Genomic DNA, 15,194 nt, shown 5'->3' on the forward strand with positions numbered 1-15,194 from the left:
AAAAAAAAAGAAACCAGCACTTCTGAGAAACCAACACTTCCTCTGACCCTTCTTCCTGCAGCATCTTACACATAGCTCTAAGACAACCCTTTCACTCTATGAATTTTTTTTCTATAATATACTCTGTGTAATACCAGTTTGTATGAACTTTCCTCTCTAGTATGTGAAGGGAGGGAACCTCATCTCAGCATAGTTTTAGCTGCAGGGCCACCCAGCACATTGACTGACATAGGTGTGGTTCTATATGTTGATGTAGAAATTAATTTATGCTTATTTTTAGTAATCTTCAAATACATTTTTCTCTTTTTTGGCCTTACACCATGTGTGCTTGCTGGAGAGAAAAAGAGACAGTGAGAGGGAAAGTAAGAAATCACTCCTTTTTGTCATAGGGTGTATGCTTGCTGGAGAGAAAAAGAGACAGTGAGAGGGAAAGTAAGAAATCACTCCTCAGGGGAGGATGGATATGCCTGCAATCCTTCTCCATTCTCCTCCTGGGATCTTGGGCATGTGTGCATACGTGCCTGGTGAGATTTTCAAGCCACTGGGTCTGGGATTCCCAGGTCTGGGACTGACCATGTGGGAGTCCAGCAATATAACCACTAAGCCATCAGCTGGCCCCTCTTTTTTTTTTTTTTCTTAAGAGAGATTTTTGTTATAGGGTACATGTGCTTGCCATAGGGACAGAAAGAGAGTGAGAAATCACCCCCTGAGGGGGGATGGCCATGCTGTGATCCCTTCTCTTCCATTCTCTTCTCAGGATTTTGGACATGCATGCACATGCACTCGGCCTGAGTTTCAAGCCACCGGGTCCAGGACTTAAACTATGGTCAGTCATGTGGGAATCCAGCACCTTAACCACTATGCTACCTGCTAGCTCCCAAATACATTTCTTTAAATTTATTTATTTATTCCAAGAATGAGTGAAAGAAGAAAGAGAAACAGCACCCCCAAAAAGGTCTTGATGCCATGATCTATTGCCGGCTTCAGCCAGCCCAGATCAGAGAAACACAAATATGCCCAGAGTATTCAGAGAGGTCTCGACACAACCAGAACTCTCCCATGAGAGTCAGGCACACAGAGCCTCATGTTTTTACCAATGAGTCACTATCCAACCCCCAAATACAATTTTTAAAAAGTATTTAATTTCTTTCTTGTTTTTTTAAATTTTGCCTTAAGGCACGTGCAGTTACCAAAGAGAGAGTGAGAAAGTGAGCTGCCAGGTTTGGGACTTGAACTATGGTAGACCATGTGGGAGTTCAGGACCTTAATTACCATACCACCTCCTGACCCCACCAACTAAATTATTTTTAAAAGCATTATTTAATTTTATTTTTCATCATTATTATAATTTTTAATTAATTAATTAATTCATTCATTCATTCCTTTCGTTTAATTTTACCATAGAGAGACACACAGAGAGAGAGAGGAAAGTGAGAAAGCAAGTCACCAGGTCCAGGACTCGAACTGTGGTTGCCTATGTGGGAGTGTCTAGCGCCTTAACCACCACACCACCTGCTGGTCCCCATTATTATCATTTTTTAATTTGACCAGAGAGAGACAGAGAGAAAGGGAAAATAAGAAAGCAAGTCACTGAGTCCAGGCCTTGAACCACTGTCGACCATGTGGGAGTCCAGTGCCTTAATCACCACACCACCTGCCGGCCCCCAATAAAATTCAATCTCAAAACTTATATCCATTAACCAAGACTTTGTGGAAAGTAATTTTTTTTTTAAGTGTAAAGTTAATAAGTAAAAGAATTGTAGAGTTATTAGTAGACTAACATTTCCATTTTTAGGAAATACCATTCCTGGGGCTGGCAGGTGGCGTGGTGGTTAAGGGTGCTGGAGTCCCACATGGCTGACTGCGGTTTCGAGTTCTAGACCCAGCGGCTTGCTTTCTTTCTCTCTCTCTGTTCCTCTCTGGTCAAATTAAAATGAAAGAAAGAAATAAAGATAAAATAAAATTATTATTTTTTTTTAAAAAAGAAATGTTATTCCCAGCTTTGTGTCCATGTTCAAATACACACAACATGATGAAAGAAAATTTCAATAAAACTTGTCATTTGATAACTTTATAAAGTTTCTGGAGTAACTGAAATAAATGAATATTAACTGCCCATAGATTTTATTAAACTGCAATTGCTGCCTTTTCTATTACTTTAAATTTCAAAACTAAGCAAACTAAACAATTAATTCATATCTGTAGTGGTTTTTAGCCTGTTAAATGGCAAACTAAAGACTTCTAAAATCTTATGAGATGTAGATAAGGTATTTTTGTACAAATAAGCCTATTTAATTACATCAATGCTCTATACTCATTTCAGTGGAATCTAGAGATAAACCCATTAATTTCAAATGCAAATTGCATGGAATGGAAATTTGCCTGAAGCAAAGATTCAGAGTTCTAATAAAATGGTATTTGTCATTGCTCTTAGATATTATGATTCATATTTCTTAAATCCTGTAAAAGGAAAGAAAATTTACAGTATGTAACATTTTTACCCAAAGTTCTGTGATTAGAGAGAATTCTTAAAGCAGTTAATCATACCTATCACAAAAAGCTATTTTGTTAAAGTCCATGTCTAAAACAGATCTTAAAAGGGCCTAGAGGGTTGGATGATGGAGCAGGCTCCTCTCAGAGCCAGCAGGTTGGCGTAGTGGTTAAGGCGCTGGACACCCACGTGGTCGACTGCAGTTCGAATCTTGGACCTAGTGGCTTGAAACACACTAGGCGTGTGCATGTTTGCCCAAAATCCCTAGAGGAAAACAAAGGAGAAGGGATTGCAGTATGGCCATCCCCCCAGGAAGTGATTTCTCACTTTCTATCTATCTGTGTCTCTGGCAAGCACACATGCCCTAAAAAAAAACTCTCTCAAAAAAAAAAAAAAAAAAAGCCACAACATGGTACTGTCAAGACTGATCCTCATGGAAGAGGGATCAGCTGCACATCTGGAGACCACCTTGAGTATGCCAGGTACACATGTGTCCATGTCCTGAGGCTCCTTGAGGCTGGGGTGGATCACGGTGTCAAGACCCTGTTAGAAGTGGTGCTCTTTCTCCGTCTCTCTCTGACTCATGGAAGACAAAACTACAAGAGAGGAGAGGCACCTATAGGAGCCCAGTAACGTTGGCACAGTAATAAAATGCAATGGTGGGAGAAGCTGACTCACATGGGAAAATTCTGAGTTCATGTCCAGAGCCCTCCCAGCATGCACAGGGTGCACATGTGCCCATAACCTGGGGTTAACTGAGACTAGCAATAGATCATGGCTTCAACACTTCGGTGAATGCTGCCTTTCTGTTTCTCTCGGTGTCTCTTTTACTCATGGACTAAATAAGTTAAAAAAAAGAAAAGGTCTAAAGCCCTCCCATCTTCCAGAGATAGCTTCTTGGGACCTACCCCCATAAACAAACTTTAGGTATTTATCAAGGTACAGTGCCATTTTTATTTTATTACTTATGTTTCTTGACCATTTAATGAGCATGTTACTGTTTTTTTAGGTTATCTTATTTATTTATTTATTTATTTTTGGAGAGGTTTTTTTCGCTATAAGGTGCGTGCGTTCCCCAGACAGACAGAGAGAGAGACATAGAGACAGAAAGCGAGAAATCACCCCCCAGGGGGGATGGTCACGCCGCAATCCCTTCTCCTCCATTCTCCTCTTGGGATCTTGGGCATGCATGCACACGCGCCTGGCATGAGTTTAAGCCACCGGGTCCAGGACGCGAACCGCAGTTGACTATGTGGGAGTCCAGCGACATAGCCATTCTGCTAACTGCTGGTTCCCAGGTTATCTTATTTTTTATGTGCCACTAAGGAAGATTTTTAGAAACGCATCACATTATAACAGAAGTGATTGCAGCTCTCTTTTTTAAAAAAAAGTTTATTCCTTCCATGAGTGAGAAAGATGGGGAGAGAGACAGAGGCCAAGAGACAACACTACTAACAGGGTTTTGACACTGTAATCCACCTCCAGCCTCAGCCAGTCCTGGATCATGGGCTCGTGTGCGCCTGGCACACTCAGGGAGGTCTCCAGGTGCAAACCTGGAACCTTCCCATGTGGATCGGCCTTGAAGGGCATGTTTTACTACTATGCCACTATTTACTATACTATACTAATTGTACATCTTGCAGGCATTCTTTCCAGAGAAAGATGAAGTCTAGTTGTCTCTGCTTTTGCCAAATTAACAGATATTGAGGCAGCAAATTCCTAAATCCATCATTTCATTAGGCGCAGCAAAATCATGATGCTGTTATTCTACTGTTTCCTTTTCATTTATTAATTGGAATACTTTTTATTTATTCATATTTTGTTAGAGGATTATGCATTCACTGGGGAGATAGAGAGAAAGGGAAAATGAGAAAGCACCCCGAATGAGAATGGTCACTCCACAATCCCTTCTCCTCCATTTCTCCTTTCAAAATCTTGAGCATGCATGCACATGTGCCCAGGGCATTTCTCAAGTTATCAAGTCTGGGACTTGAACTGCAGTCAGCCATGTGGGATCCTGCTGCCTTAACCATAATGCCATGTGCTGGCCCTAGAATAATTTTTTAAGGTTTATTTTTTCTGTGAGCAAGACACAGAGAGAGAGAGAGAGAGAAAGAGAGAGAGAGTACACACAGTGGGTCCTGATGCTGTAATCCACACCCAGCCTCAGCCTACACCAGAGCATGGGCATGGGCATGCCTGGTGTACTTGGGGAGGTCTCTAGACATGAACCTGAAACCTTCCTATGAGGATCAGCCTTGTAGAGTGTTGTGTTTTACTGCTGTGCCACCATCCAACCACAAACTGGAACACTTTTATAAAGCAATGGTTCCTCTTATCAGTTTTGTACAGCTCATATAGGAAAGGCAGCATAAATGCTTGATTCTTTCCCTGTACTTATCAGTTTTCAAGACAATGAATACATTTCCTATCATTCCCCCAAAGTAATCTAAGCAGGCTTTACTAATAATTATGAATTCACAGCTTTAAAGCATTTGTTGAGTTCGATCAGTTGAATTACTGTTCTTTTTGAAACTCAAATACTCCATCATTGGCCAGTAAAAGCCTCTGCAAACTGACTCCTGGGGCCTTTTAAATGACCCTAGCAATCTTAATAATGCTCTTGCTCTCTGATAGAACGTGGGGTTCCAGGCTCATTTTCTACATTTCTGCCTGAGACCTGTCAAGCCTTGGCTTCTTTAAGTCAGAAATGACATTTTTACATTTTTATTTTTGTACTCACCAGAGAGACAGAGGAGAGTAGAGAGCACCGTCCCCACACCCATGGGGAATGGTCATACCACAATACCCTCTCCTTCCTCTCTCCCTCCTTTCAGGATTTGGGGTACACATACATGTACCTGGAGTGTTTCTCAAGCCACCAGGTCTGGGACTCCAACTGTCTGGTTGGCCAAGTAGGATCCAGCCATCCGCCTTAAACCAAGGCCATGGAGCTGGCCTGAGAAATGACTTTTCAAAATAACATTTCGACATGCCAGGAATGCTTATTACTACTAGGATGGTCACTGTTGACCTCTTCAGTGGACAGAACTACATCTATACATATAATACTTCTGGAGTTGAAGTGGTATTTCTTTTTTCTTTTCTTTTTAAATTTGCTATAGAGTACTTGCACTTGCCAGAGAAGGAGGGAGAGCAAGAAAGTGAGAAAGTACTCCCTATGGAGCATGGTCACACCACACTCACTTCTCCTCCATTCGTCCTTTTGGGATTTTGCATATGCATATATATGTGTCCGTGTATTTTCCAAGCCACCAGGTCTGGGACTCAAACTACACAGTTGACCATGTGGGATCCGTTGTCTTAACCAACACAACACTGGCTGGCCCTTAATGTGGTATTTATTTCTGGGGCCAGCTGGTGGCATGGTAAAGGGCTCTGGATTACCACATGGCTGACTGGTTCAAGTCCTGGATCTGGTGGCTTGCCCTTTCACTCCCCCACACACACACACACTCTGTCCCTCTCTGGTCAAATTAAAATAAATAAATGAATAAAGTTAAATAAAATGATCCTTCAAAAAAAAGTGGTATTTATTTCTAACTTGCCACTATAGAATGTTTTACTTAATAACTACTTTTTTTTTTTTCTTTGCCACTAGACTTAAGCACTCACCAGAAAGAGACAGAAGGAGAAAGAGAAGGAGAGAGAGAAAGCACACTTCAGTTGGGCATTGTCATACCACAATCCCTTCTCCATTTCTCCACCCTGTTGAGAACTTTGGACATGCATGCACATATACCCCTAAATTTTTCGTCACCAGGGCTATAATTCCAACCATGAAGTTGGCCATGTAGGATCTGGCTTCCTTAACCTAGGCCATGGGGCCAAACTGCCACAATTATATTTCATTGTACCTCCTTTCTTCCACATTGAGAATCCCAACTCTTAAAGACAGAATTGATGAAATAAAAATATCTCATAGTTACTCATTGACTATCCCATGTTAACTATACAAATCTCAGGATAACAATATAAATAGTAATCACCAGCATAATTACTGAGACTACTTTAAAACAATTTTGCAAATATTCTTTTTTTTTTTTTTTGAGAGGTTTTTGCTATAGGGTGCATGTGATCACTGGAAAGACAGAGAGAAACAGAGAGATAGAAAGCGAGAAACCACCCCCCAGGGAGGATGGCCACGCTGCAGTCCCTTCTCCTCTATCCTCTTCTTGGGATCTTGGGCACGCACGCACACGCTCCCAGTGTTGAGTTTAAGCCACCGGGTCTGGGACTCGAACTAGGGTCGGCTACATGGGAGTTCAGCGACATAGGGATTACGCCAACTACTGGTCCCAATTTTGCATATATTCTTCATTTTCTTTCATTTTTTAAAATAGACTATTTGGGTCAGTGGGTGCCATGGTGGTTAAGGTGCTGGACATCCACATGGCTGATTGCTATTCAAGTCCTAAACCTGCTGGCTTGAGTTCTTACTTTTCCTCTCTCTCTGTTTCTCTTTGGCCAAATTAAAAGAAAATGATAATAATAAATTAAATATTTCTTAAAAATAAGTAGACTATATCACTGTTGCTCAAACATACAGTCATTACATGTCATATTCTTACCCTTTTATTCCTCATTGAATTTTAGTTCAACAAGTAAATAAATGGTTGATGGTCACCAGCTGTTCTATGTCAAGGTCTCTCTCATAATTAGATTGGGTGCAACTCACTCTATAATAGGTTCCTCAGGAAGAGCTCATGGTAGCACTATTCCCTGAAGTTTTGCACACTGATAACTCTGTGTGCTCTTCATAATTCAAAGTCAGCTTAGTTGGCTATAAAATCCTCAGCTCACATTTCCTTTCCTTGAGTATCAAAAATATATTACTCCATTTTCTTCTTGTAAATTATTGCAGTTTAAGAACATGATGGTAAGCTAACTTTCTTTGCCTTATAAATCACTTGTTCTTTTTGCCTGGACACCCAAATAATTTTTCTTTTCCTTTAATGTTTAAATATTATTACTAAAATATGCTTTGGTGTTGCATGTTTTGCTTCAGTATTGTCAGGTACACGGTGTGTTCTTTCAGTAAGTACTTTCAACTTTTTTTTTTCTTTTAGGTTTTTGCCATAGGGTGCATGCACTTAGCAGAGAGACAGAGAGAGAGACAAAGAGAGGGATAGTGAGAAATCATCCCCAAGGGGGATGGTCATGCCTCAATCGCCTGCCCTCCATTCTGTTCTCAGAATTTGGGGAACACACACATGCACCCAGTGTGATTTTCAAGCCTCTGGGTCTGGAACTCAAACTGTGGTCGGCCATGCGGGAGTCCAGTGCCTTAAGCACCATGCCACCTGCTGGGCCCTGTTCTTTTTTCTTATAACCTTGAAATGTATTATTATTCATTTTTATATAACATTAGTTTTCCTAAGTGTCTAGGCGGCGGTATGGCGTTAGAAGGAAAGTATATCTTCTAACTTCACAAATCTCTCTCTTGTGTTGTTTTCATGTATTGAGTTGTCAGGAAAGTCATGATGCATTTTTGTATAGAAAAATGACTTAATAATATTGAAAAATAGGGGTGCTTGCTTTCTGAGATGTCCTAGCTCTGTTCCCTCTTCACCACTATTGTTCCTATATCCTGCATAATTTTTATTTCATTACTAGCAGTTCCTCCTCAGTGTGCACCGTCCTGGAAGACAGCCTTGTCAGATCTGCCTTGAGACTGACAGGAGTCAGGGAGCTCCAGTTTTTTCAAATTTTACTGGGGTCTCCTTGTACTCACCCACTATTGGCAATTTAGGGTTTTTCCTATTTTTTTGGTCCATCAAGGTGCCCTGCTTTCTCCAAAATGGAGAAATGCAGATTCCACAGTTGTTATCTGTTTATCCTCACCAGTTTGTATTTTGGAATTTATGTAGATACCTTGTTACATGTTAGCTGGAGTTTTCAGCTTTTCTAACTAATTATTTTGTCTATGATTATGTTGGGATTTGGAAACATTTTAAAACTATACCATTGCTGCTACCATCTTCCCAAACTCCACAAAGCAGTCATAATGGGATCATTATCAAAATATCAATTCTAAATATTAGCACGGCAAATTATAAGCTTTAAAAATATAAATTATCATGGCCAATAGGTGGCATGGTGGTTAGGGTGCTGGACTCCCACGTGGCTGACTGTGGTTTGAGTCCCAGACCTGGTGACCTGCTTTCTCACTTAATCTTTCTCTCTGTTGAGCACATGTGCCCTGCAACAAATTTAAAATAGAACAATAATAAGTAAAATTAAAAATAAATAATTCTTGGGACCAGCAGATAGTATAATGGTTACATTGCTAGATTCCCACATAGTTGACCATGGTTTGAGTCCTGGACCCAGCGGCTTAAAACTCACACTGGGTGTGTGTGCATGTGTGCCCAAGATCCCAAGAGGAGAATGGAAGAAAAAGGAAGAGAAGGGATTGCGGCATGGTCATCCATCCTGGAGGATGATTTCTCACTTTCTTTTTCTCTGTCTTTCCGGCGAGCCCAAGTGCCCTATAGCAAAAATATCTCAAAAAAATTTTTTAATTAAATAAATCTTTAAAAATACATATATGCACATACATACGTGTGTGTGTGTATGTGTGTGTATGTGTGTGTATATACCCTCTGATGCTACAATCCTAACTCTCAGATTTAACCTGAAGAAATAATATAATTAGGCAAGTGAAAAAGTATGTATACAAAGTTCTAGATTAGACTAGGGTGCCTTCTCTTCCTCACCTTTTTTTTTTCCAAGCTGCCAGGCCCGGGCCTCAAACCCTGCAGTTGGCCATGTAGGATTCAGCTGCCTTAACCACCATGCCACTGGATGCTCCCCTCACTTTTTTTATTTTTAAATAATTATTTTATTTAACTTTTAAAAATTTTTATTTGTAATTATTTATTTTAAAAATTTGACTAGAGAGGGACAGAGTGAAAGAGATAGAGGGAAAGTGAAGAAGGATCCAGGACTTGAACCGCAGTCAGCCATGTGGGAGTCCAGTGCCCTTAACCGCCACGCCACCTGCTGGCCCCACCCTCCCCTCACTTTTAACTCTCACTTTTACTCCCAACACTGTCTTATTTGCAGTTGGTAAACATCCAGTCTTGTTAAGTTTGAATAATCAACTAATGTATAACTGATAAAATTTAAAGGCATATACCTTCAAATGTTGGTCCATAAATGGACTCTCCATCATCTCCTTTTCCAGCTACTATATCTAAAAAAAATAAAAATAAATAAACATTAGGCTTCTGAGACTTAAAAAAAAATAATGAAAGAGAAAAAATGCTTTAAATTATGATTATTTGTATCAATGACTAGGGTCAGTTACTTAATTGTTCCATATCTATGCCATGAAATATTACCACAATAATCTCACTTATATTTTACAAGCACTTTTATTTTCATAATCCCATTTCTTCCTCATAATAACTCTCTTGAGGTGGATTAAATTCTGAGGCAAAACCTCTAAAGTGATGAAATATTAAACTGTAATTGTAGTCACAATTTAAAGTAAGTTTGGTAACATAAATTCTGCTTATTTCACAAATTATTCCCTAGTCTATCTATCTTGGTTTTCAAAAAATAAAAAGATTAAACTGGGAGGATGAAATATCAGGTCGTCGGAAGACTCGTGATGTATTTTTCTGTTTTTCTATCAAAAATGCGTCATGACTTTTCAGACAACCCAATGGTAACAGTAAGTTCTTTTTAGAACATGAGTGAAAATAGGTGCTCCACTGAGAAGAACTACAAGGCCTTCGCCAGTTTTCACATAGCCCATGCCAATGCCCAGCTCTTCGGCATCTGGGCAAAAAGAGCCAAGGAAGCTGCAGAACAGGATATTGAGAAGAAAAAATAAATATATGTTGGGGACTTGGAAAAAAAAAAGGTGCTCTACTCATGAAAAGAATTCATGTTCAAATTTTCATTCCTATAGTTATCCCATAGTGATAGCTCATTTATTTACCCAGTATTTTGGAAATAAATTTCCTTATAATGTAACAAGGTTGTTTTTATTTATCACCAGAGGGCACCTGCACGCACCAGAGAGAGAGCGAGCAAGCACAAGCACACACCGACAATGGGGCCTGGCCATGCTGCAATCCTTTTTCCTTCATTTCTCTCACCATCAGCATTTGGGGCACATGCCTATATGTGCCAGGCATGTATTTCAAGCTGCCAGGGCCAGGATTTAAACTGCAGTTTAAAGCTGAATCCCACATGGGCTTCAGCTTCCTATGCACGCGCAGAGCCCTTAAACCCAGCTATGGAGTTGGTCCACAAGATTTTTTTTTAATGTGTTTATATGATATGCATTTTATGGCTTAGCCAATGCTATAAAAAGGTTCCATGAAACCAGCAGATAATGTAGTGGTTAAGACAGTGGACTCCCACTGGCTGACCATGATTTCAGCCCTGGGCCCAGTGACTTGAGAATCAAGCCAGGAGTGTGTGCCTATATGTCCAAAACCCCTAAAGGAAAATGGAGATCAAGGGATTGTGGTATAGCCATTCTCCCCTGGGGGCAGGGGAGATTTCTCACTTTCCCTCTCTCTTTGTCTCTTTGCCTCTCTCCAGGGGTCACATGGGCCCTATGGCAAAAAAACTAAAAACAAAAAACAGCAACAAACAAAGCCAATTTTAAAGTCAGGTGATTTTCTTTTCTCTTTTTTTTTTTTTTGATAAGATTTTTGGTACAGGGCATGTGTACTCATCAGAGAGATAGAGAGACAGAGAGACAGAAAGCAATAAATCATGCCCCAGGGGGATGGCCATGCTGCAATCCCTTCTCCATTCTCCTTTCAGGATATGCATCCCACATGAGTTTCAAGTCACCAGGTCCAGGCCTTGAACCACGGCTGGCCATGTGGGAATCTATTGACATAACCATTATGCCATTTGCTGGTCCTTCATTTCAATTTACATCTTTTTTTTTTTTTTTTTTGGAGAGGGTTTTGCTAAAGAGCACGGGCGCTTGCCAGAAAGACAGAGACAGAAAGACAGAAAGTGAGAGATCACCCCCCAGGGGGGGTGGCCACGCTGCAGTCCCTTCTCCTCCATTCTCCTCTTGGGATCTTGGGCACACATGCATACGCACCTGGTGTGAGTTTAAACCACCAGGTCCAGGACTCGAACTGCGGTCGACTACATGGGAGTCCAGCGACATAGCCATTATGCTAACTGCTGGTCCCTTGATTTAAATTTTGACCTTAGTTAATTTTTTTATAACCCTGTTTCCTCATTTTTACAACTCATACCAAGTACGGGAAACGGTAACTGCCTGACAGCGTTGAACATTGAAATGATGGTAAAGCACTTAGGCAGTTCATGGCAGTCCGTCATGCTCATTTATTACTGGCTGTTATTGTGCAGTATCACATGTCATTATCATCATCCTGACTGTCACTATCACCATATCCACCATCTTTATGCTCAATATGATGATGTGATGATGATGAAATGTGATAAATTATATCTCCAGAGATCTTTCTGGAAGCAATAGGCCTTGTGGCAGCCACAGGGGAGAATCTAAACAAGTGGTATAACAACTTGTCTTCTTTATGTTCTATAAATGAACAGAATGTACACTTCCTGTCTGTCCATTCATACACTCAACAAATATCTATAAAGCACTTACTATATGCCATGCATTCTTCTAGAACCTAGGATGCAACAATGCACCAAATACAAAACAAAACAAAACAAAACAACTCTACCCTTATGAAATGTGTATTCTTTTTTTTGTTTTTTTAAGAATTATTTTCGGGAACCAGCAGTTAGCGTAATGGCTATGTCGCTGGACTCCCAAGTAGCCGACCGCGGTTCGCGTCCCGGAACTGGTGGCTTAAAACTCACGCCGGGCGCGTGTGCGTGCGTGCCCAAGATCCCGAGAGGAGAATGGAGGAGAAGGGATTGCGGCGTGACCAAACCCCCGGGCGGGGGGGTGATCTCTCGCTTTCTGTCTCTATGTCTCTCTCTGTCTGTCTGGCGAGCGCATGTGCCCTATAGCAGAAACCTCTCAAAAAAAAAAAAAAAATTACTTTCTCCCCTAGGGGTGGGAACAAGCAGCCAAAATGGTGGCCAGCTGCTACTGGTGGTTACTTAAGCTCTGTGAGGCATGGCTAGTCGACGAGACCAAATAGGGACAGGACTTGGGCACCTACCTGTGGCAGCGGGTAGCACAGGCCTTTCCATGGGGAGAAAACACCTAGATTGCAGAGCCTGAGGCCTGTGATCAGATGTACCAGAGCTCAGCACGACTTCATTCAAACTACTACAAACACGAGTACCCTGCCCCAGAGATGCCAGCTTCAGTGGCCTGTCCATGGAAAACTACAAGGTGATCCTGTCCACAGACACATTGGAAGATTTTAAGGAAATGAATAAAGGCACGTGGAAGAAACTGCAGTAGAAGTTTTCCCCAAGGGTCCTGAAGAGAAGCATAAGGCTCAGACCTTATCTGGCCCACAATCTAAGTGTGAAGCTTCAGATGTTGGCATCTGCAATAAAACTGTGATTTTCCCAGGGGGGAGGGAATTATTTTCACTTAACTCCATTTATCTATTCATCCACTTTAATTTGAGCAGAGAGGGACACAGAGAGAGAGAAAATGAGAGAGCAAGGACCGCCAGGTCCGGGACTTGAACCGCGGTCGTCCTTGTGCTCATAACCACCATGTCACCTGCCCACCCCATGGAATTTATATTCTAATAAGGAGAAATAGGCAATATAGAAATAAACGGAATATATATATATATATATTATATATATATACACATATAGTATATATGTATATACATATAGTATATATATACTATATATATATATATATACACACACACACACACAGTATTCAATAGTAGGTGTTATGGTGAGAAAAAAGCTGCTGGTAGGCTAGGGAGGGAAGGGATTGTGGTATAGCAAGACTGTTGGGGGGGTTCTTATATCTCTCTTTCTCCCATGACAGAAAAAAAAAAGGAAATGTTTTCCATGTATTCTATTTTCAAATTCCCACTCTTGGGGAACTCCTCTTTTTTTTGCTATAGGGCACATGCACTCAGTATAAAGAGACAGATAAAGTGAGAAGTCAGCATTCCCTGGGAGATCACCACCTCCTGGGGGATAGTCACGCCACAATTCCTTCATGCATGTATACATGCCAAGCATGTTTTCAAGCCACGGGGTGGACCTTGAACCATGGTTGGCTGTATGGAATCCTGTGCTTCAACCTCTATACCACCTGCTTGTCCTTTAGTATGCTTCTTTTTTTGGGAGAGGTTTTTGTCAGAGAGACAGAGAGACAGAAAGCGAGAAATCACCTCCTCCCCTCCAGGGGCATGGCCATGCTGTAAGCCCTTCTCCATTCTCCTTCAGGGATTTTGGGCACGGATGCATACATACGCAACCAACATGTTTTCTAAGCTGCTGGTCTGGGACTCAGACCATGCAATTGGCCAGGTAAGATCCAGTGCCTTAACCATCATGCCACCTGATGGCCCTAAAATTACATTTTGATTAAAAAAAAGAAAAAGAAGAACTATAAGATGCTCTCCTATATCACTTTTTAATTTGCTCCTGGTAACACAGTTTAGATTTGTTTATTTTAATGATTAGAAACTTCTTTAAAAGAACACAAATATTTTAATTCATCATTTGGCCATATAAAACATCCTATAAATATATCTATTTAATATGAGTGTATCTAATTATATATTTCAGAAAGGTAGATAAACAAAATTTTTGAACATTCTGATTTGATTACAGTCAAATCAAATCTGCAATTATGTCATATTAAAGATTTTTAACTTACCCCCTCCTTGTATCCAACCATTAGGTACTACTCGATGAAAAATTGAATCTTTGTAATGTAACTTTGTGCCATTTGGAGAAACCCCTGCTTTTCCTGTGCATAAGAACTGAAAATTTTTACATGTTTTGGGACATATATCACAGTACAGCTGCAAAATAAAGATGAAAGTGTTCGATGATTAAATAGATAACATTTTGACAGTTATAGGTCCCCTCTCCAACTTACTGAAAAAACAAAAATATCTTACCTCAAAAATCAATCTTCCAATTGGAGAAAAATCAATACAAATGTCCAGGAACACGAAATTGTGCTATTAAAATTAGGGGGGAAAAGATAATGCAGGTCTCAAATCAAAAAAACTAACAATAACAAATAGAATTAAATAAATAATTCTTTAAAAAAAAGGGGGGGGGCAACAGGCGGTGTGGTGGATAAGGGTGTTTGATTCCCACATGGCCAACCATGGTTCAAGTCCTGGACCTGGTGACTTGCTTTCTCGTTTTCCCTTTCTCTCTCTCTCTAGTGGTCAAATAAAAAGAAAACTAACAATAACAAATGGAATTAAATAAATAAATAATTATTTTTTTAAAAAAATGGTAATGCAGGTTAAGGCCTTTTATGAAAGTTATAGAGGGGCTGGCAGGTGGCATAGTGGTTAAGGGCGCTGGACTCCCATGTGGCTGACTGCAGTTTGAGTCCCGGACCTGCAGCCCGCTTACTCACTCTCTCTCTCTCTCTCTCTGTCACTCTAAATAAACAAGTAAATAAATAAAGTTAAATAAAAATAATTTTTTTTAAAAAAGAAAGTTATAGAAATGACTAAAAATATAATAGATAGAATGGGATCAGCAGTTAGCGTAATGGCTATGTTGCTGAACTCCCATGTAG

General features: G+C 40.4%; 1 protein-coding gene and 1 pseudogene across 1 annotated transcript in view; one reads left to right on the plus strand and one right to left on the minus strand.

Moving 5' to 3' along the window:
* Positions 1 to 15,194, minus strand: part of PPIL6 (peptidylprolyl isomerase like 6) — a 39,710-nt gene that overhangs the window by 9,089 nt on the left and 15,427 nt on the right. The window contains exons 5-7 of the mRNA XM_027775102.1: positions 14,554 to 14,616; positions 14,307 to 14,454; positions 9,654 to 9,710 (exon numbers count right to left, since the gene is read on the minus strand). Of these exons, the coding sequence (XP_027630903.1) occupies positions 9,654 to 9,710; positions 14,307 to 14,454; positions 14,554 to 14,616 (268 nt within the window). The remainder of the gene's footprint in view (positions 1 to 9,653; positions 9,711 to 14,306; positions 14,455 to 14,553; positions 14,617 to 15,194) is intronic.
* On the plus strand, positions 12,571 to 13,917 carry LOC102471176 (ubiquinol-cytochrome-c reductase complex assembly factor 2 pseudogene; annotated as a pseudogene).

The sequence above is a fragment of the Tupaia chinensis genome, unplaced genomic scaffold (assembly GCF_000334495.1).
Source record: "Tupaia chinensis unplaced genomic scaffold, TupChi_1.0 Scaffold000527_1, whole genome shotgun sequence".
NCBI lineage: Eukaryota > Metazoa > Chordata > Mammalia > Scandentia > Tupaiidae > Tupaia > Tupaia belangeri.